The sequence below is a fragment of the Balaenoptera borealis genome, assembly GCF_965194805.1.
Source record: "Balaenoptera borealis genome assembly, chromosome: 2".
Taxonomy (NCBI): Eukaryota; Metazoa; Chordata; class Mammalia; order Artiodactyla; family Balaenopteridae; genus Balaenoptera; species Balaenoptera borealis.
Window position 1 is genome coordinate 59,199,116 of NC_138867.1, and position 20,040 is coordinate 59,219,155.

A 20,040-nucleotide genomic window follows, 5' to 3' on the forward strand; every position below is an offset into this window, starting at 1 on the left:
AGTCTCAAAGGATGATCACTTCGAGTGCAGAGAAGTGGTTGGAAGGTTGAAGACAAGAGAAAGAGCCAACAGATGAGCCGAAAATACGGATCTAGGGTGTGCAAGTGTGCGAGCAAATTCCCCAGTTGGCTGAAGGAGGGAAGAAAGAAGGAAAGGGGGCTGTTGCTTCCCAGTGACTTGACTTCATTACTTCTTTTTTTCTAATTGCATTTGTTATTGAGATAAAATTCACTATTTTAAAGTGTATAATTCAGGACTTCCCTGGTGGCGCAGTGGTTAAGAATCCGCCTGCCAATGCAGGGGACACAGGTTCAAGCCCTGGTCCAGGAAGATCCCACATGTCTCAGAGCAACTAAGCCCGTGTGCCACAACTACTGAGCCTGTGCTCTAGAGACTGTGAGTCACAACTACTGAGCCCACGTGCCACAACTACTGAGCCCATGTGCCACAACTACTGAAGCCCACATGCCACAACTACTGAGCCTGCACTCCAGAGCTCACAAGCCACAACTACTGAGCCCATGTGCCACAACTAAGTGAAGCCCACACGCCTAGAGCCCATGCTCCACAACAAGACAAGCCATCGCAATGAGAAGCCCATGTACCGCAACAAGAGTGGCCCCCACTCGCCACAACTAGAGAAAGCCTGCGTGCAGCAACGAAGACCCAACACAGCCAAAATTAAATAAATAAATAAAAATTTATAAAAAATAAAAAAATAAAGTGTATAATTCAGTGTATTTTAGTATATTCACAGTGTTGAGTAACCATCACCACTATCTAATTCCAGAACATTTCGATCACCCAAAAAAGAAATCCCATACCCATTAGCAGTCACTCCCCATTCTTCCAACCCCCCAACCCACTGCAATCACAAATCTATTTTCAGTCCCTATGGATTTGCCTATTCTGGATATTTCATCTGAATGGAATCACATAATATATGGCCTTTTGTTTCCGGCTTCTTCCACTCAGCCTAATGTTTCCAAGGTTCATCCATGTTATACCATGTATCAGTACTTATTCCCTTTTGTGCTGAATAATATTTCAGTGTATGGACATACCACATTTGTTGATCCATTTATCAGTTGATGAACATTTGGATTGTTTCCATTTTTTGGCTGTTATGAATAGTACTGCTGTCAACATTTGTGTGTATGTTTTCAGTTCTCTTGGGTGTACACCTCGGAGTAGAATTGCCGGGCCATAGACTTCATTATTTCTTGAGATTCTTGTTGACAGTGCAGGACTATGGGACAAAATGACCACAATGTTGTCCTTGCTGCCATGCTCCTGGATATGAAGCTCTAAGCACAGAGGGTACCACGTGATGGTTTGATGTGAGCCCATGTTGCCTGCAGGCATGTGGTTGAGAACACAGTCTCCCTGGAAAGAGGAAGTAGAAGGTGATGTGGCAAAGGAAGCCAGGCCAGAGTCAGAGGGCCCTTGCAGGGAGTCCCCACTGCCTCCTGTTGTGAGCTCAGCTCCTCCCCTGAACCGGTGGTCCCATCCACATCCCATCCACCACTGCTCTTCCCAGAAACACCAAAACATGGGTCAGGTAGTCAAGTGCATAGGTGCAAAGAGTTGTTAAGATTTTTTAAAGTACTACTCTGATGTCTTAGTTCAGGCTGCTGTAACAAACTACCATAGCCTGAGTGGCTTATAAACAACATAAGTTTATTTCTCACAGTTCTAGAGGCTGGAAGTCCAAGGTCAGGGTGCCAGCATGGTTCGGTTCTGGTGAGAGATCTCTTGCTGATTATGGACTGCCATTTTCTCTTTGTGTCCTCACATGGCATGAGGGGTGAGGGAGCTCTCTGGGGCCTCTTTTTTTTTTTTTAATATTTTATTTATTTATTTATTTATTTATTTACTTACTTACTTACTTACTTACTTATTTATTTATTTATTTATTTATTTATTTATTTATTTATGGCTGTGTTGGGTCTTCGTTTCTGTGTGAGGGCTTTCTCCAGTTGCGGCAAGTGGGGGCCACTCTTCATCGCGGTGCGCGGGCCTCTCACTATCGCGGCCTCTCTTGTTGCGGAGCACAGGCTCCAGACGCGCAGGCTCAGTAATTGTGGCTCACGGGCCCAGTTGCTCCGCGACATGTGGGATCTTCCCAGACCAGGGCGTGAACCCGTGTCCCCTGCATTGGCAGGCAGATTCTCAACCACTGCGCCACCAGGGAAGCCCTGGGGCCTCTTTTATTAGGGCATCAATCCTATTTATGAGGGCTCCATTCTTATGATCTAATCACCTTTCAAAGGCCCACCTCCAAATACCATCACATTGAGGATTAGGTTTCAGCAAATGAATCTTGGAGGGACACAAACAGTCCATACCATCTAGAAACTTTATTGATTTATTTTTTAAAAGTCTTTTGTCCCTTTATCATTGTGTTCTATGGTGAGAGTCAGAGAACAACTAGGCTGGACACCCTAACTCTCTTTCTTGTCCCATCTCATGCCCAGATTTTCCTTCTGAGACAAGAGGGATTTAATGATGCTAAATCTGCTGAATCTACACCTTCTGGAAGAAAGCACACTCTGACATTTCTGAACTATTATGATGCTCTGTGCCTTTCTCTTTATTCCCTCTCTCAACTACTACTCTGGCCAAACAGCCAGAAGAGAAGGCACACCTTTCTCCCAACCTAAGTTTGTCTTTCTCTGACCTCTCAGGCTATTTTATGTTCCTCTCATCCGATAAACCCTGTAGGTACTGTTGCAATAGTTCAGATGGATTCTCACCCTAAAAGTGTAGATTCTCAGGAAAGCCACAGGATGATGATGAGGGCTGTTTTTCTGTTGTGGTGGTGGTGGTGATGGTAGAAGAGGTTGAAATGTTGTTTCTAGAGTTAATTAAAATGAGAAAAGGAGAGTCATCCAAATACTGGGTATTAGAGAGCTTTCTGGAAGGAAATGTCTTAACACCTTGAACCTGTGCAGACCTAGCTTAGGTGGCTCATGATGCTGGCAGGTGAGAAGGCCCTACATCTACTTGTGGGAGGACCATTTCAACCACTGGTTTTCAGTGCCTGACTTTATGTGGTGGGTGCTCTGCTAAGAGAAGGGGATACGAAAATGAATAAGACGCAGTTCTTGTCCTCACGGAATTTATAATATTAATAGAAATATGTGAGGGAATGTGATGTGTTGGGCAAGAGAAAAGTTGCAGGTTATGAGGGAAAAGAAGGGGTGGCAACCAGCAAGGGCAAAGAGCACTTTGCTTCCATGAGTGCCCTGAGGCTTGAAGGTCAGCAAACCATTGTGTGGATATTCCTCCTGCCTAGACCATTGCAGTGGGAGGCGGGGAGAGGAGAGGAGTTCTTTGGATCTAATGAGTCCACTTGGGCCTTTCTTTGTGGCCTTAAACTCAGCAGAGTCACCTTTCTAGACACTACTGAGACCACAAACCCTAGATAATCCTGGTGGTAGAATTATTTGCTTAGAAAGCGAAAAGATGTTAGTGGCTTTTTTCAGAAATGTGTGTATTTTGTAATTAATTAAATCAAGTTAATCACTACAGTCTATGGTAGGTATAGAACCCTCAAATTCTAAGGGCACTGACAGCCCAAATATTTATGCTAATACATTTAAGCAAAAGGGTGCTGGAGTTGGGGGCAGCAGACCCAGCTATAAAAGGCTGCTCCCTCAAAGCCCTGTAGCAGGATGAGCACAGGGCAGGGCTGGAAGGGGCCACCACAATATACTGCAGCCTGGAGGGCTTTCTCCCACTGGGTTTTGGGATTTCAGCAAATTTTTCAGATCCTTGTCAAGTGCTCTGAAGAATTTCAATCACAAAGCTGTGACTGGAACCAGCTTTGGTGAGGTCAGCTGTTGGTCTGGGAGATACTGTGATAATGATTGGCTATTGGGAATTGGCACTTTCTGAAGGACACGTCACTTCATCAGTCATTGTGTCTTTGAACAACGTTTTGTGTCCTTCAGGGCCTTTCATCTGAAACTACCTTGTAAACATGGACCGTCTTGCCCCTGCTGTGAGGCAAGCATCCTTCTTTGAGGAAAGTGAAGGAATTCTCCCAGAGTCTGAGGGCGAGCTTCACAAGCAGGACTGGAATTCATCTCCTGTCATGGACTCGTGAAACAGTGCTCACTGGCTTCACCCCATCGTCTTCCCCTTGGAAGGTAGGGAAGGCAAAGCAGCACAACAGGAGGCTGTCAATGCTTAAACTGTTAACTAGCGTTTCTCCAAAATGTGTTTCTGGTTAGTTTAAAGAAGGATAAACAAGATTTAATAGCTGGCAATGAATCACATTTTTTTTCTCCCTAAATGCTATTTGGATCCACTCAAACGCCTGTCATTCTACTTTTGTACAAATAAATAAATCTCCTTTTCTTTTGTGCATTTTTCTCTGTCCCGAATTTCCTAAAATACAATTTGTTTGACGGATGAGTTAAGCAGTTCTGAGATTTGTTTTTGGCTCTGTAGGCAACTGGGTTGTTTTCTCATCATAATTCAGTGGGACAAGGTTATCACCCCACAAACACTAACACCTCATTTAGAACCAGAAGCACTCCCCCACCAGAAGAAAGCAACTGCTAATGTTCTGATATAAGTTGCAGTTGTTACATGTGAAGTTTCCTTGTATTAACATCTCTGCCCTGCCCCTTCCCTTTCCTCTTGTTTTAGTTATGCTGGATGTACTTTGTGTATAGTCATTTTGAAGTGGAATTACAGACAGAAAGTCAACTTGAGAGGAAGCACAGAGGTGGGCCCCTCATCTGCTTAGGCTTGAGACTCTGGAACCAAGAACCTGACAAACAGGGACAAACCTTACTGTAATCTGAAAGCAAAATGAACACAGAGAGTATTTTTTTCTCCTGCCACATAAGCATGTTTTTTTTTTAAGACAAAGACCTGTGAAACAGTTGAACTGAAATTAAACCTATGCATTTTCTAAAGTAAGTGTACTGAGATGTTTTCCAAATAGACTCTGAATGAAGCTGACATTTCATTTGGTTTCAAGTCCTTGGTTAAACAGAGAGGTGCCTTTTAAATAATTGCCCATTATAATAAAAGATAAGCCAAGTCAATAAAAATATGTTGTAGGTCTTATTTTCAAGCTCTCCTTACTAACACAGAGCCTCTGTGAGCCTGTTTCAAATGCTCTATCAGTGCTTCTCATAATCAGAAATGCTGTTGCCCAGGAAAGGCAGGAAGTTCCAAGAAGAGGGCAAACCCAGAACCCAGAAGTGGGCTTGTGTCTCCACCGGTTCTCAGCTGGGTGGTTGGGAATGAAGAGGGAGTAGTTCTGCCATCCCATCTCTCCTCATTCCAACCATACAAGTTCAAGCACAAAGCCTTGAAGCAACACAGCCAAGTCTGAAGATTATTTCCCCCAAGGTTTTCAGAAGATTTATTTCTACAGCCGTACTGTTTAAATGTGCCTTTCGGGACTTAGCATATTGAATTGCAATAATCTGTTTACAAACCTATATTATCTCAAGAGTAAAGAGTGTACCATCTTTATCTCCCAGTATCTAGCACAGAGCATATTAGATAACCTTTAAAGGATTAAATGAGTGATGCATGAATGAAAGGATACCAAATGGCATTGATTAATAATCAATTTCCTTTCCCAACATTCATTTATCAGCCATGTGTAATAAAATATATAGTTTTTTTAAAAAGTAACATTAAGAGTATGATTTTCATTAAGTTTCATGCAATTTTGAAAACAGCTTATGGGGTTTCATCATTATGTCCACTGGGTCCTGGCATCCAAGAAAACTGAGCTGGGAACTACTGGCACAGGCCAGTGGTTCTCAGCCTTGCGTGTGCATTAGAATCACCTCAAGGGCTTCTGTTAACACATTGCTGGGCCCGCTCCCAGAGATTCTACCCAGTAGGTTTGGGATAACGCTGACGCTACTGGTCCATGGACCACACTTTGAGAAACACTGGTTTAAGAGAATGAGCAGGGTGGTGGATGATTTCCTGTGCTGACTAAACTGCATGACCTTCAATAGACCATTCACCCATCTCATAGTGGCCCACGGAGATGGAGAGAGACAATGACACCTTATATCCACAGAGTATTTCAAAACACAAACCCTGTATCACTTACATGAGCACACCTTTCTCAACCTTACTCACAGGGATGTAAGCTACAAGTGAGAAAGGAAGTAAATACAATGAAAAAAATACAATACAATGAAATAAATACAATGAAAAAAATCAGAAAATCGGAAGTACTACAGAAATGTATTGTTTTATCATCACAAAGATCCAAACTTTATCTTGGGCTTTTCCCACTAGGGCCTTCCTAGGTTGGACCTCTTCGCATAGAAATACTGATGTTAATTTAAGGAAACAAACCCACTAGGTTAGGAAACATGGAAAATAGCTGAAAAGTTTTATGTGTTGGGGTTTGCACGCTGGAGGAATCCATGATTTTCTGGGCGTTCTACTGAGCTGATACAGAAGGACTGGCGTCTGTTCAGTATCTGTGCGTATGTCTCTACCCACCGATGCCACAAGCACCAGGGTTGTTTCCTGGGGATCTGTGCACTCACGTGGCCTAGCTGCTGGCAGCCCTGACTCTGACATGAATCAACTTGACATCTGGAACCAACCTGAGGCAACCCATCTGATTGCCACAGATGCCTTTACTTTTCAGCTGTCAGCAAGGAGATTATTCAGTTTAGGGTGCCAGGTCTACACCACACAGTCTGCATGGAGGGTTGAGTGGTATGTTAGAAAGTAAGCTGAATAATCTGGGAGTGTGGGTGAGACAAAAATTTCCCTCAGTAATCTGTCAACTCGAGCCTACCCCAGGAAGGCATTTTGCCTGCAGCAGCAAAATTACTGTGGTTGGGTAGAGCTGACTAGATTATGTTCTACATATCCTTGGAGTGCATATTTTGCCCATTTTTGCAAATTACAACATCCTTGAGCTAACTATATAGCAGCAGCAGCAGCTACTTTCAAAACCCTTTAGCACCCATTGGTCAGCTACGGCTAGGACTGCATCCTTTAGTGGCACTGGGGAAGATGTCAAAATCTCTCCTTAGGTGAGTTCCAAAGAAGCCTAGGCACTGCTCGGTGACTAGTAACCTACTCATTGTCATCATTACGACAGTAGTATGGGACTGGGCTGGTGGGCACAATGTCAATTACACCCCTTTTCTATTTTAGCATTTCATGCACTCTAATATGGGAAATGAGGCCCAGGACATTGTCCAGAAGAGCAGCTTGTTGGAAATTGCACTGTGATATGTTAGGGTGACGCAGGCAATAAGAAATCAAACTTTACCTCATGGAGGAAAAAGAAATCTGTAGATAACATTGTAAATCAGTCGGAGGTCAAACATCTACCTGGATTGTCACCCACCATTTCATGGCATTGATTTCTCAAAGCCTAAAACCATAAAGAACCTAAACCAGAGCGGAAGGGCATCCTGGCCTCCCATGTTCACTGATTTAATTTTCCCCTCAGAACACACGCAGCCCCATAATTAGAACATTTACCAACCATAAATACAATTTAAACTCTGTACATGTGTGCCTACATGTGTGGAGAGACTTAGGCTGAGATACGGTTTCAATAAAAACAGTCCTTCTGCGCTGATTAGAATGTGTAAAGAGGAAATCTGTTTATACCACAATCTACTCAAAACTTGTGTTGGCAGCAACACTCTCGGCTAATAAATGTCAATAGCAAAAGCTACATGGAGGGTATGAATTAAACTACTCACAATCTGGAGATTCAGAGCTCAGTCTAAAATGGCATGTCCAACTCTTTCTGCCATGTCCGCCGTGAAGGAATGCCATAAGCCCAGGGCCCATGAAGCTCAGACTGCTAACAAAGGGGATGTGCTCCATGATGTTCCTCCGTCTGTCGAGTTCAAGTCCACCCGCAAACAGAAAGGAGGTTTTAGAGGAAACTGCAGAGTCCTGCAATGTTTTGGTAAGGCGTCAGTATTTATTCTCCGTCTTTTCAAATAATGGCGGTATCATTCTGGATCTATAGTAGCATGAAGAATGAGATAATTGGATTAACTAGAAATCAACAGGGCATTTAATTTTTTTTATGCTCCATTTTTCATTTCTTGTTGATTTCATAAAAACCAGAAACCAAGCACTGTCCATTGAGTCCATCCGCCCATGTAGTCATCCTGACCAATAGCAGCCCTGGTCTGATTAATGCAAGATCCCCTGAGGGTCTATGGAACTCAGAAGAACCCTTGGTCACATGCAAGAACTAGTAGGAAGAGGAAAAACACAAGTAGAAGAGCTGAAGGTGGTGAAAAATCACAAGTGAAAAATAGAGAGTCTATCCAAAGGTAGAGTGAGGGTGTGGTATGGGGTAGCCTGCTGGGAGGGGTGGCTGTGTCTCTTCCTAGAGGATTATTAAAGAGCCATCTTAGGATGACATTGGTATGTCCAGGGGTATTGGTGAGAGCCATAGAAAAAATCTCCAGGTGATACAGAGTCTTCTCCTTCAGGTTGGCTGTAGGATAATCTACATTTATTGAGTTGGAGGGAAAGGTGAGGGGGCAGCATGCCTATTTTTACTGCTTTTACTATTAAAAACAATAGTAAAAAACAACAACAATAATAATATCAGCAAATACGTGCTACCTGCCAGACACTGCTTTAAATACTTGACATTTATTAACTCATTTAATCATAACCACCACCACCCTAGGAAGTAGGTATTATTATCACTCCCATTTTACAGATGAAGAAACTGAAGCACAGAGGTGCAGAAACTTCCCAAAGTCATCTAGTCAGTAAGGGGTGAAGGCAGACTCAGGCAGCTCCCTCAGAGTCCGGTGCATTAGCTTGAGTCTCTATTGCCTCTCGAAAGAACCAGGACCCAGCATACTGAGCACTGTTATAAGCCCTTTGCTGGCACTCACCCATTGAGTCCTCCCTACAATGCTGTAGGCAGGTACTATTATTCTCCCTATTCTGCAGATGTGGGCCTCGGGCACTGAAAGCTAAGTATGCATCACTGGTAAGAAGAGCTCCAGAGCCCTTGCTTGTAACCATTGCTCCATGCTGCTTCCCCAGAGGCTGGCAAAAGTCAACTGAACATACTCGAGTCCCCTCTATCTTTTCTTCTGCTCCATTGCACTTTCTCTCACTCCAGGCTCTGCCAGAACCCCTGTTACACTCCTGAGTGACTGAGTTTTTATTTGCCTGCCCAGTGCTGTCAGAGGCGGTACGACATGGGGCCACCTCCTTGGACCATCTACTTCTCTGGGTTCTTCAGGCATTCGCTCAGATCCGATTCACAATGGCGAAGGCTGTGTGCACCCAACTAAAGACAAAGAGAGAGTCCAGATGATTTAGACTCAAGGAAAACTCCAGGTAGCAGGCAGTACAGTCATGTATAATATAAAGCACTTTCAATATATTACACCAGTGCTTTCACACAGGTTTTTTCATTTAATTCTCTTACCAACTCTGAGAAGCAGCCATTGTTGTCTCTAATATTAAGAGAAATACTTAAATTCAAGAAAAGCTTTGCGACTTACCCAAGATCACACATCTAGTAAAAATCACAGCTGGGACTCAGAATCCATCTCTATATTATGATGCTGCATCACAAAAGAACAATCTTTCCTTCTGCCCTTTATTAGCCTTAAATAATAACAACAACAGAAAAAAAAAAAAAAAAGGGCTCTGCCCTCAGCTCTCGGGACAAGAGTGGTCATCAGCTCTAATGGACCACGTGTCTATTCATCCATGCAGCCCCAGACGTCCACAGGAGGTGGGACAGGCTCTCTGTTGCTTCATTTCTATGACCTCTCTTTTCATGAGATCAGTCTCCACACCCCACCCTGCAGTGCATTTCTGGGGAGCTGGAAGCAGAGGGTCTTCCATAAAGGGCTCTCCTCTGTAAAATACCATTCCTCTGTTCTCCTGAGAGCCCTGGTTAGCTGACCTTTCAGGCACGATGAAAGATAGCTCTTTTTGGTTTATTTTCCCCAGATAGTTGGAGGAATGTTGTTCTGGGCTCGTGTTCAGTGGGTTTGTGTTTTTTGTTGCTGTAATGGTGTTTTGCTATAGTGGTATTACCATATTTTGGAAGTTTTCTAAACCATTGCCTATGCACCCAGGGGTGACTATTAAAATGATGAGGCCATTTTTATAAATCACAAAAATAAATAAATGTATAAAAGTGCGGTTAATAAAATGGGCAAAGCTAACTTGGCTAAAGAAACAAATGAAAGTGTTTTTCAGAATGTAAAGTGAGTTTCATGACCCAAAAGAAGTCTATAGAATTAAAATTCTATACATTTTAAGGAAAAAAAATAAGTATATATGAATAGTATATATGAATGATAAGATAAATGGTAAATGCTGACTTTGATTTTATATTTTATCTGGGTATCTATTAGATGGAAGAAATATAAATGGAAAAAATAAGCATACATGCATTAGGAATAACTATGTTATGTCTTATTTACGTATAATCATTGTTTTAATAGAGTCAAAACATGCATGATAGTTTTTCTCTTTTTGAGTTGCTTTTTTTTTTAAGTGGCTTTTTGTTCTTTCTCATCCAATATCTACAATCTATACCACATCTGAAGGGTTACCCACATAAGATATCATAGTCAGAACCTGCCAAGAAACATCAGAAATTAGACTTTGTGGATCACATACCAACCTTCCTCCCTCTCCCCATGCACTGCCTCTACCTGCCTCATCTACTGCTCTGCCAGGAGCATGGCCTCCACTAGTTGGGGTTTCACTGACTGTACAGAAACTTACTCCTAGTCTCCCTGGTCATCCCTGAAAACTCGCATAGGTGGTTTCCCAAAGGAGAAGAAACTGATTGCCAAATGCTCTGTGCTCTGGGCAAGATTTCCATGAACATATGAATACATTCATGGAGGAAATAAAAATTAAGTACTTGATAATTTCATCAATGGGAAAAAAATCAACTGTTTACAGGTTGACAAAAGTTTTTTTTTTTTTTTTAAATTTTTTTTTATTTATTTTAGTTATTTATTTATTTTTGGCTGTGTTGGGTCTTTGTTTCTGTGCGTGGGCTTTCTCTAGTTGCGGCGAGCGGGGGCCACTCTTCATCGCGGTGCGCGGGCCTCTCACTATCGCGGCCCCTCTTGTTGCGGAGCACAGGCTCCAGACGCGCAGGCTCAGTAGTTGTGGCTCACGGGCCTAGTCGCTCCGCGGCATGTGGGATTTTCCCAGACCAGGGCTCGAACCCGTGTCCCCTGCATTGGCAGGCAGATTCTCAACCACTGTGCCACCAGGGAAGCCCGACAAAAGTTTTTAAATGTGTGTTTTCTTTCAGATATTTTAGGGGCAGGCAGGGCTTTTGGCCTTCAGATGGAGGGGGGGAAAACAGGGTGAGTATGGAGGTTCCAGGCAGTATCTCACCTGCAGGGCTCCTCCAGGCTCTTTCAGGCTGCCCATCAGTGGTGCTGACCATGGCCTGGGCCTCAGTCTTCTGGAACAGGTGCTGGGTAGATCTGACAGCATAGGCTCATTATGGATGATTACAGATATAAACTTTGGGCAAGCTCTGAAGAAAGCAGGTTTCAGACCAATTGGACTTGAACTAGCTATGTTTTAAATGACAGAAGTGATGGGCCATGAGGGTCATCCTACCACATCCCACATTATTAAGGGAGGGGGGCACCTCTTCCCACAGAGCAATACCATGAAGAGGCAAGAGGTCAAAGATCAAGTCTTCTGCCAACTACAGAGCTGATAAGACTCTGATCACTTATAAAACATTCGGTCCTCTGTGTGTGTGGTCTGAAAAATCAAACCAGACAAAGTGAAGGTTTTGGTGGAGGGTGGCAGGGAAGGGAGAGGGTGAGTAGAATCAAAACAGCAACTGTATCTGGATTTGTTTTTAACTCTCCCAAATAAATGCATGTGGAGGAACAGAATCAAACATTTTTCTCAAGCAGAAAGAATTATTTTGCCTTCAAACACAAACCGGGTAGATATGGTCTCAAAAATGACTAGAAATGCAGCGGTGTTCCACTGTGGTTGTTCTTTCTATCACATACCAAATTTCAAGTACTTTTTGTAAATTACTCACAGGCAATTAAGTCCTTTAGATTCATCCTGTGATGGTGGCAGTTTTGTTGGGCCATGTTTGTCACAGAGCAGCTGCTGAGATCCTAGCAGGAAAAAAAGCCACATGATTCTTCAGCTCATAATCCAGTTAGTTTATTTTCCTGATACTACATTTGGGCATCATGGCCATGCAAATAGCAAGGAAAGTAGCTCTGGGTCAACAGCCAGAAAATGGAGCTCCCTAACCTCCCCACAGGTAGAGAATGATCAGATAATGTATTTGGCCTTTTCCTCCCCACCTCACCCCTACACACGCAGACACACACCATGAATTCCAGGTTTGCCCTCCAGTTGTTTCCCGTGCACACTGCAAGAGCAGAAGAGGCAGGGGAGAAAAGCACAGAGCTGAGCCAGGCCCCATCTGGTTGCTGGCTTCCCAATCTCCTCATCTAGTTTTCTCTCCAACATGACCTGAAGACCACTTGGGTGACCCAGAAAAGATTCCTGTGACCTGTGCCGTTCCTCACGCTCTAACTGTGCTGCCATTCTCACTCCGTTCCCTCAGCAATACTGTGTAGGCCCTTCCTACCTCTTTAATGGACATGAATGCCCTAAGTTTTCTAAGTCTTTTCTCCCCAAGCAAATGAGAAGCTCCAAAAGGGCAGGGAACACATCTGATCCTTTCCTGCCCTTCATTATTGCTAGTACAGTGCTAAGCAAATAGCAGTCTCTCAAAAACAAATTGCGTGAGGAGTCTCTTTGGTGTAAGTTTTTGTCAGCTGTAGTAGATGGGTAAGGAGGACAAAAGAAAGCAAACATCAAGGAGGACACTTAGTAAGGCAGAGGCGGCCTCTACTAAGAAACCCTGTTAAATTAAAACCCTGTTTTTACAATGGCCCTGATATGTGAACACTATACTCTGAGATAATTCTGTTGTCTTTCTTTCTACACTTTGCGGCTACGCAGACCAAGAATACAAAGTATAACCTTAACCTTAAAATCATTGCTTTTCAGGACAAACCTTCCAATTCGTTTTCACCGATTGACTAAAACTAGCTTCTATAGCTGGGATGCTTTCACGTTCTCTGTGGATTTGTTTTTGGTAGAAAGTACTGGAAAGTCCACAAAACAAAATGCTCAAGGATCTGAAAAGAGAGATTGCCCCTTATAATTTAGACCTATATTCAAGTTGTTATATAAATTTAAATTCTCATTGCTTTTGAGGGGCAGGGAGAGGTGTGGTCATGAGTAAATGGATTATTTGCCTTTTGAAATTTAAGGGATGAGGTAGGTGGGAATTTTCACTCCTTTTCCCCCAGAATATTTTGCTTTATAAAATTACTCATTTCCAGTACAATAATAAGTCATATGAGACAATGAATGGAAGGTAGTAGAGGGAACTGAGGGCTGGTCATCATGAGGCATTGTGCGGGAGCTTTTTCCTTCCAACTTTGGAAAAGATGGACTCTTTGTGGGACGTGGGTTCTGGCCTTAGATCTTTGCTTTCCTGCAGTTGCCCAGGAGCAGGCCTCCACCTTAATGGAGTTACCAAAGGTCACTTTAACTGCTAGGACTAAAATTTGGGTCTTCCTTTGTAGAGGAGCCCCTTATTGATCTTATGGCCTTCCACAGATAATTTTGACTGTTTCTGGTACTGAGGTTTAAATGATCAACTGAATATTCCTCTCCTTGTACCTTCCTCAAGTTAGCCTTGGTCATATTTTGTACTGTGTGTAAATCATTATGGTTTTTTCCTCTGCCAACTACTCCTCCCCTTGAAAGAGTAAGTTAGCATGGGATACAGAGGAAATGGCTAATTTCTACCAGGACACTGGGACAACAGCCTGAATTAAGGCGGCAGACGTCTGTCAACAGCTTCACTTTCGCATTCTTTTTTCACTCCTCAATCCTTGGGCCAAAGAAGCCCCAGCATCAGACTCACACCCTCACCGGTCACCCCACCCCACCCTGGACGCAGAGTCTGCTCCCCAGAGCAGACTGAGAAGAAGCCTGGTGGTGGGAGGTGAGCCTGCCACCAACCCGAGGCTTTTCACCGCCGGCATGGATTAAGTAACACCCGCAAAATCAGCATTTGCACACATGCCAGGGGTTGATTACGGGCCTCTCAGCCAGGGCAGACGACGCTACTTCAGAGCAATTTCTCCAATTTCTCGGCCCCAGGACAGTCGGGGCGCGGCTCCAACGCACACTCCCGGTCTCCGGAGCCGGTTACGCAGCCGTCTAGCGGCTGCCCACGGGCCAAAAAAACGAGACCGCCCCCCACCCACACCGCTGCGGGCCGGCGCTTCACGCTGCATTGACGGGCTCCCTTTCCTCGACACAGCCCGAGAAGGAGACTTGTGCCTCCTGGGAGCACCGAACCGTCTCTTTGCGGCTCGCGAAAGGGCTAGATGGCCCTGAGCCGTCTACACCTCCATCCATCCTCAATCTGCGAAACACGCAGGGTCAGACACCCATCCGTTCCGGGCTTGCACCACTTCCCTAAGGTTTCACGATGTGTCACTAGGGAAGCTGGGCCCGAAGCTCCGGATCGCGGTTCGGAGAAAAGAGACGCAAACGAGTCTGCGGGGCGGAAGGAGGGAGCTGCTGGGGTCGTTCAGTATCAGCCAACCTAGCCCACCCCACAGCAGACAGAAGGCGTCAGGGCTTTGCCCCCTGCGACCCGATTGATCCCAGGCTGCCCGGCCACCTCCTCTGGCCCATGCGTCTGCGTCTCTGGCCAAAGACCAACTGGTTTTCAAATAGTTAGATATACCCAGGATCTGACTTTTCTTTACAAGACCGACCAAGAGGCTGTGTAAATGTCTCCTGACAGTCGTAATGGAGGGTTATTACCAGTACAAAGCCTGTACGATTCATGGCGTTGGTTCAAGAGAATATTTCGGTGTCGCACTGAAATTGCTGCGCATGTAAACCAATTTCCCCGACAGAAGGGTAAACAGTATCGTTTGAACTGCGAGATGAAAACCGATGGGATATCGCAAACAGTTCCCCAAAATACAACAGACTTCTGGGCCAATTACACGTGGTTAGCTCTGAATGGCAGAGGAAATAGGTTTCTTTGCTGCTAAATGTCACAAAAGTCACCTAAAGGAACAGAAGGAAGCCGCTCTGTTTCTTGCTAAAATTAATCTGTGCTGGAGCACTTGGAAAAAGCATAACAACCCTTCTCCCCCCACCCCTAGGCCACCCCAAGGCCACCCCGTCCCCGCCGCCGGAATTCAGGCGTTTGTGAAAGAACCTTTTCGCTTGGGGATCCGGGCTCTAGGGCTTCGAAGTCTAAACCCGCCCGTCGAGAAAACTGGAGAAGGGAAAGAAAATTCGGCAAGCGCTCGTCAGCATGGAGGGTCCAAGGAGCACGCGGGGGAACCAGACCCCGAGCGCCGAGGGTGCCTGCGGCCTCCTCTCCCCGCCGGGAGGCGCGCGTGCCTCCTCCCGCACGCACGCCTCGACCCGGCGGAGCGAGAAGACAGAGGACAGCGAGGCTGCCTTCGATGCCGGCCGACTGTCAGGGCTGCACCATGTGCAAAAGAACACGGAGCCCGGCCTCACGGGCGCCCAGGAAAACTCCCGAGCGGCCACAGGACCCGGCCGCGGGGCTGCCGGGCGGAAGCCTGACTCGGGGCGGGCTCGGGCCGGAAGGAAGCGGCGAGCCCTGCGCTCCAGGCCGGTCAGGCGCCCCCGGGCTGGTGCGGGGCGCGGAGACTCAGGGGAGGCGGTGGGCAGGTGCGGGCCTGCGCCCGGGGGACTGAATCTCGGAGCCGGGAGGCCTTGGAGACGGCCGGCCCAGCCCGCCTGAGACCCTCCCGGAGAGAGACCGGGTGGGACGCGCCAGCTCCGAGCTCCGCCGGGCGCTACGCAGGGCCCGGGTCACCGCGCTCCCGGGCTCCGGAAGCCGCGCTGGCGGGCGGCCGGGCGGGAGGAAGCAGCTTGGGCCGCGCAGCCCCGCGCCCGGGAGCCGCGTGCAGGGTTCAGCCGTGTTTCGGTTGCCCTCTGACCTGACCCTGGGCGTACAAAGGCCTCCCGGGTGCGCCGCCCTGGCCCAGCCTTCCAGTCGCTGCCAAATTAATGAGCCCACGTCAGGTTGGGTTTACAGCTCGGCCGGGAAGCAGCCGAGTGGAAAATGAGCCCGGGCCCGCTCGGAGGTACCCGCACGGGTGCAGAGGCCGCCTGGCGTCCTTGCGGCCGGGGACGTCGAGGCCCGCGCAGGGCCGTCCTCAGCTCTCCACACGCCCTCTCCCGCTGGCCCTGAGGGAGCGGACCGCCCAGGAAAACCTGCCGGCCTGGGAGAAGCGGCTCTCCTGCTTTCTTCCAACAACACAAACTCCACAGTTAACATCCCAGCATCCCAGGCTAGGCGTGCTCGACACAGGTCGTTGGGTTGCGGCTTGGCGACCCTTCCGTGTCTTTGCTGCGCCCCGGACTGCTGGGCTTTGGCGGCCACGAAGCCGTTCCCCCTGAGCACGAAGGACCCGGGACTCGGGGCATGCGCCGAGGGGGGCATAGGACCCACCCCTTCCAGCAGCACGGGTCTGGGAGGCGTTTTTAATCTGCTGGTGGGTGCTCGGTTTTGAAAGCCAGAGATAAAAGTCAAAAAGGGATTTGTTTGTTTTGAATAAAGGTCGATCTGCTAGTTCATCCCGAACGAAGTCTTGAAGACTGGCTGATGACTGCTCTCTTATTGCCCTTTAAACGCTGTGATGAATTCGGTTCAAGAAACATGATTAAATCTGAAGCTGATAAAGCTTGAGGTATGGATTTATCTTATTCCTAACAGATTTTTCAAATATATTAAAAGAAAGCACTTTCATCCAAAAAACACTCAAAGTGTCAGAAAAGCCATGTTCTGAAGAAGCCCTCTTTCCCTGCAGCTTTGTTTGCTGTTGAGAACCACGCAAACAACAGCGTTGGGAGCAACTGGTGTGACAGTTACTTAGAATCAAGTATCACTCCTGCATCTTTCTCATCCTTGCTTCAAAGAGCACTGCCTTTCAGAAGTGGAGGGCCCTGCCACAGACCCCTTTTCTTCTGGTGACCTAAGTAAGGGTAGCACTAGGTCACCTCTCATGACGCCCCACACTTACTCATCAGTGCCCTTGTCTAGATTCCACACACACCCCTCTTGGCATCCTCTGGGCACTAACCCTTGCAGACGTCACTGCCTTGAGTCCCCACCTGCCTCTGAAATCTCAGTGTACTTGGAAAATCAAGTTGCCTTGATGTCAAGCAGTCACTACCTTTAAAGGCATTCAGTATCTCACAGAGTGCACACAAGTACTTGATGTACTATGATTACCTTTTTAGGTAAACTATCTCCTCAACTAAAATTTTAACGTATTAGGAACAATGACCAAGACCAATTGTCTCTGTTGTCCTACAGTGCGGTGCCAGATCAAGAAATGTTACCTATGTTGACTCTACAACTAATTAGAATTAATACAGTCCCCTCTAAAATGCTAATCACTGGAGTGGTGGTGGTGTGTGTTCATTCTAAGTTATGTCAATAGATTTGTTTTTCTTCTGAACCCAAATTGAGGTAGTACCATTGAAGAAATTGAAATTTTGATGGAGGAGAAAGGGAGTGGGGAAAAAGGAGAAGAAATATGGGAGGGCAGAGGATTTTGAAAAATAATAGGGATGGGTATCAATACAAACAGAGGATACCTAAGGAAACCAGGAGGGCACCAAGGAATTAGGGAGCAAGAACACCTGAAGATGGGCCAGTGAGAGAGAGAGAGAGAGAGAGAGGCGGTGGGCCATGCCAAGGACAAGTTTCACCTACTAAGAGGCAGTATGGTATTATGGTTTAGAGCTCATGTTCACCACTCTCTGGCTGTATGAGCTTCGGTTTCCTCACGTGCAAAATGAGGATAGTAATAATACATATATCACAGAGTTATGAGGATTAAATAAAATAACATGCACTTAATAAACGTTAGCAATGACTGCTGTCAGTTTCACCTGGAGCACTACATCATATGTCATTATGCCTTTGGCATTCCTGTCTCCTCTATTACAGTGTAACTTATGGGTAGATAGTGAAGTGGGATAAAGTGCTTTTTTCTCTTATATGTGAGAAAGTGAAGAAGAATCACCAGATATTTTAAGGAAAATATTTAACAAAAGACAAAAACCAAATTGGAAATGTAAGTGGCTGGGAGGAATTAGAGAACTTTTTAAAGAAACACACAAACACGCACACACACACACACAAATCTTCCAAGTAAAATCCTTGGAGAGATGAGGAAAGGTATTGCATCCATAAAACATAAAAAGAATGGTCTAAAAAAGAAACATTAAGAGAACAAGAGAGAAATTTTTAAAATTAAAAATATGGTAGCAGAAATAAATTCAGTAAAAAAAAGTCAAGATGAAGTTGAAGAAATATTTCAGAAACGAACAAAAAGACATTTGGAAAATAGAGGGGGAAGATAAGAAAACTAGAAGACCAATACAGGAAATCCTACATTCAAATTAAATTCCAGGAAGAAAGTACAGAGATAATAAAGGGGGAATTTCTTTTTCAAAGAAACAGTACAAGAAAATTTCCTGGAACTTACTAAGATAATTTTTCAGACTAGAAGGGCCAACTGAATGCCGAGCACAAAGACTAACAAAAGACTTATACCAAAAGGCATACTCACAGAATTTCAGAAACTCGTGAATAAAGAGAAACCCCAAAACCCTTCCAGAAAGAAGAACAGGTCCCATACCAAAAATCAGAATGGCATTGAACTTCTCAAAAATAACACTAGAAGTAAAAAGATAATAGAGCAATGCCTTCACAATTCTAAGGAAAAATCATTTCCAGTCCAGAATTCTACATCCAGATGAACTACTCACGGGTGCAGACAAAATAAAGACATTTTCAGCCATGCAAAATTCTAAAAATTTTATTTCCCTGTACCCTGAAACAGACACTGATGACTCACCCAACAGCCATCTCCATCTTTCTTTCATGTTCTTTTTTAAGGCATCACATAGCCATGTGCTTCTGGGAAGCCGAGCCTTTCCCCAGCCCCACGGAGTAGTCTTGATTCATCTAAGCCAGCAAGTTGTAATTCCCTACCACCTGCAAATGACTGGCTTAGAAATAGGCATGTAACACAACTGAGATCAATTAAATATCAGGAAAAGTCTATAGGGGTATGGGAAGATTTTCTTCACCTCAAAAAGAAGAAAGGGACTTACTCTTTTAGCCAGCCTTTGTATGTAGTTGTGTGAGGACATGATGATCCAAGTTGCAGGAGTTACTCTATGCAGTTATCTTATCAAGGAGGAAATCCAAATATCAAGGATGGCAGAGAAGAAAGATTAAAAAGAACCTGGGTACTTGATGATGTCAGTGAGCCACTGCATTCATCAAACCTGAACCTAGGCAATATCCAGACTTCTTGTTATATGAGTGTCAGAATGCAGACTCCGGGCACTTGAGCTCATCTCTCAAACTGAATTGTACAGTGAAAGCAATAGTAATTAATAAAAATGCCTACCATCGATTGAGTACTTAGGGACTGCTCTTTTGATTAATGGCTACAAAAAGCCTGTGAAATAAGTATAGAATTATGTCCATTTTGCAAATGAGGACATATAGGCTCAAACAAGCACATGAATTAGCCAGATTTGTAACCATCTAAGGTTTGAATATTTAACTCTGATTCTATGCTCAGGACATGTGAATGGAGCATGGGAAAATGTTTGGAATATGCTGAGTTCAAACATGTACTTAATAACCAGTTTTTTTTTTTTGGCCACAAGTGTGGCATGTGGGATCTTAGTTCCCCGACCAGGGATCGAACCCATGCCCCCTGAAGTGGAAGTGCAAAGTCTTAACCACTGGACCACCAGGGAACTCCCATAACCACTTTTAATTCATTAGTTACTTGTCAATACAGTTCTGATTTGTGGTAAACCAGCCCCCAAGACAGCCATCCTCACTTGCTGGTATTCACATTTTTGTGTGGTTCACTCCCATAATGA

The 20,040-nt window shown here is 45.1% G+C and overlaps 1 protein-coding gene across 1 annotated transcript; it reads left to right on the top strand.

Moving 5' to 3' along the window:
* Positions 1-1,876: 1,876 nt before the first annotated feature.
* LOC309622490 (uncharacterized protein) lies at positions 1,877-19,322 on the top strand. Its single transcript, XM_082378567.1, has 3 exons — positions 1,877-10,941; positions 11,267-15,786; positions 16,682-19,322. Exons 2-3 carry the CDS (start codon positions 15,401-15,403, stop codon positions 16,692-16,694), a joined length of 399 nt encoding a protein of 132 aa, XP_082234693.1. The 5' UTR covers positions 1,877-10,941; positions 11,267-15,400; the 3' UTR covers positions 16,695-19,322.
* Positions 19,323-20,040: the final 718 nt, after the last annotated feature.

Coding starts and splice junctions, on each gene's coding strand:
- LOC309622490 (XM_082378567.1), top strand. CDS start 15,401: ATGGAGGGTCCAAGGAGCACGCGGGGGAACCAGACCCCGAGCGCCGAG.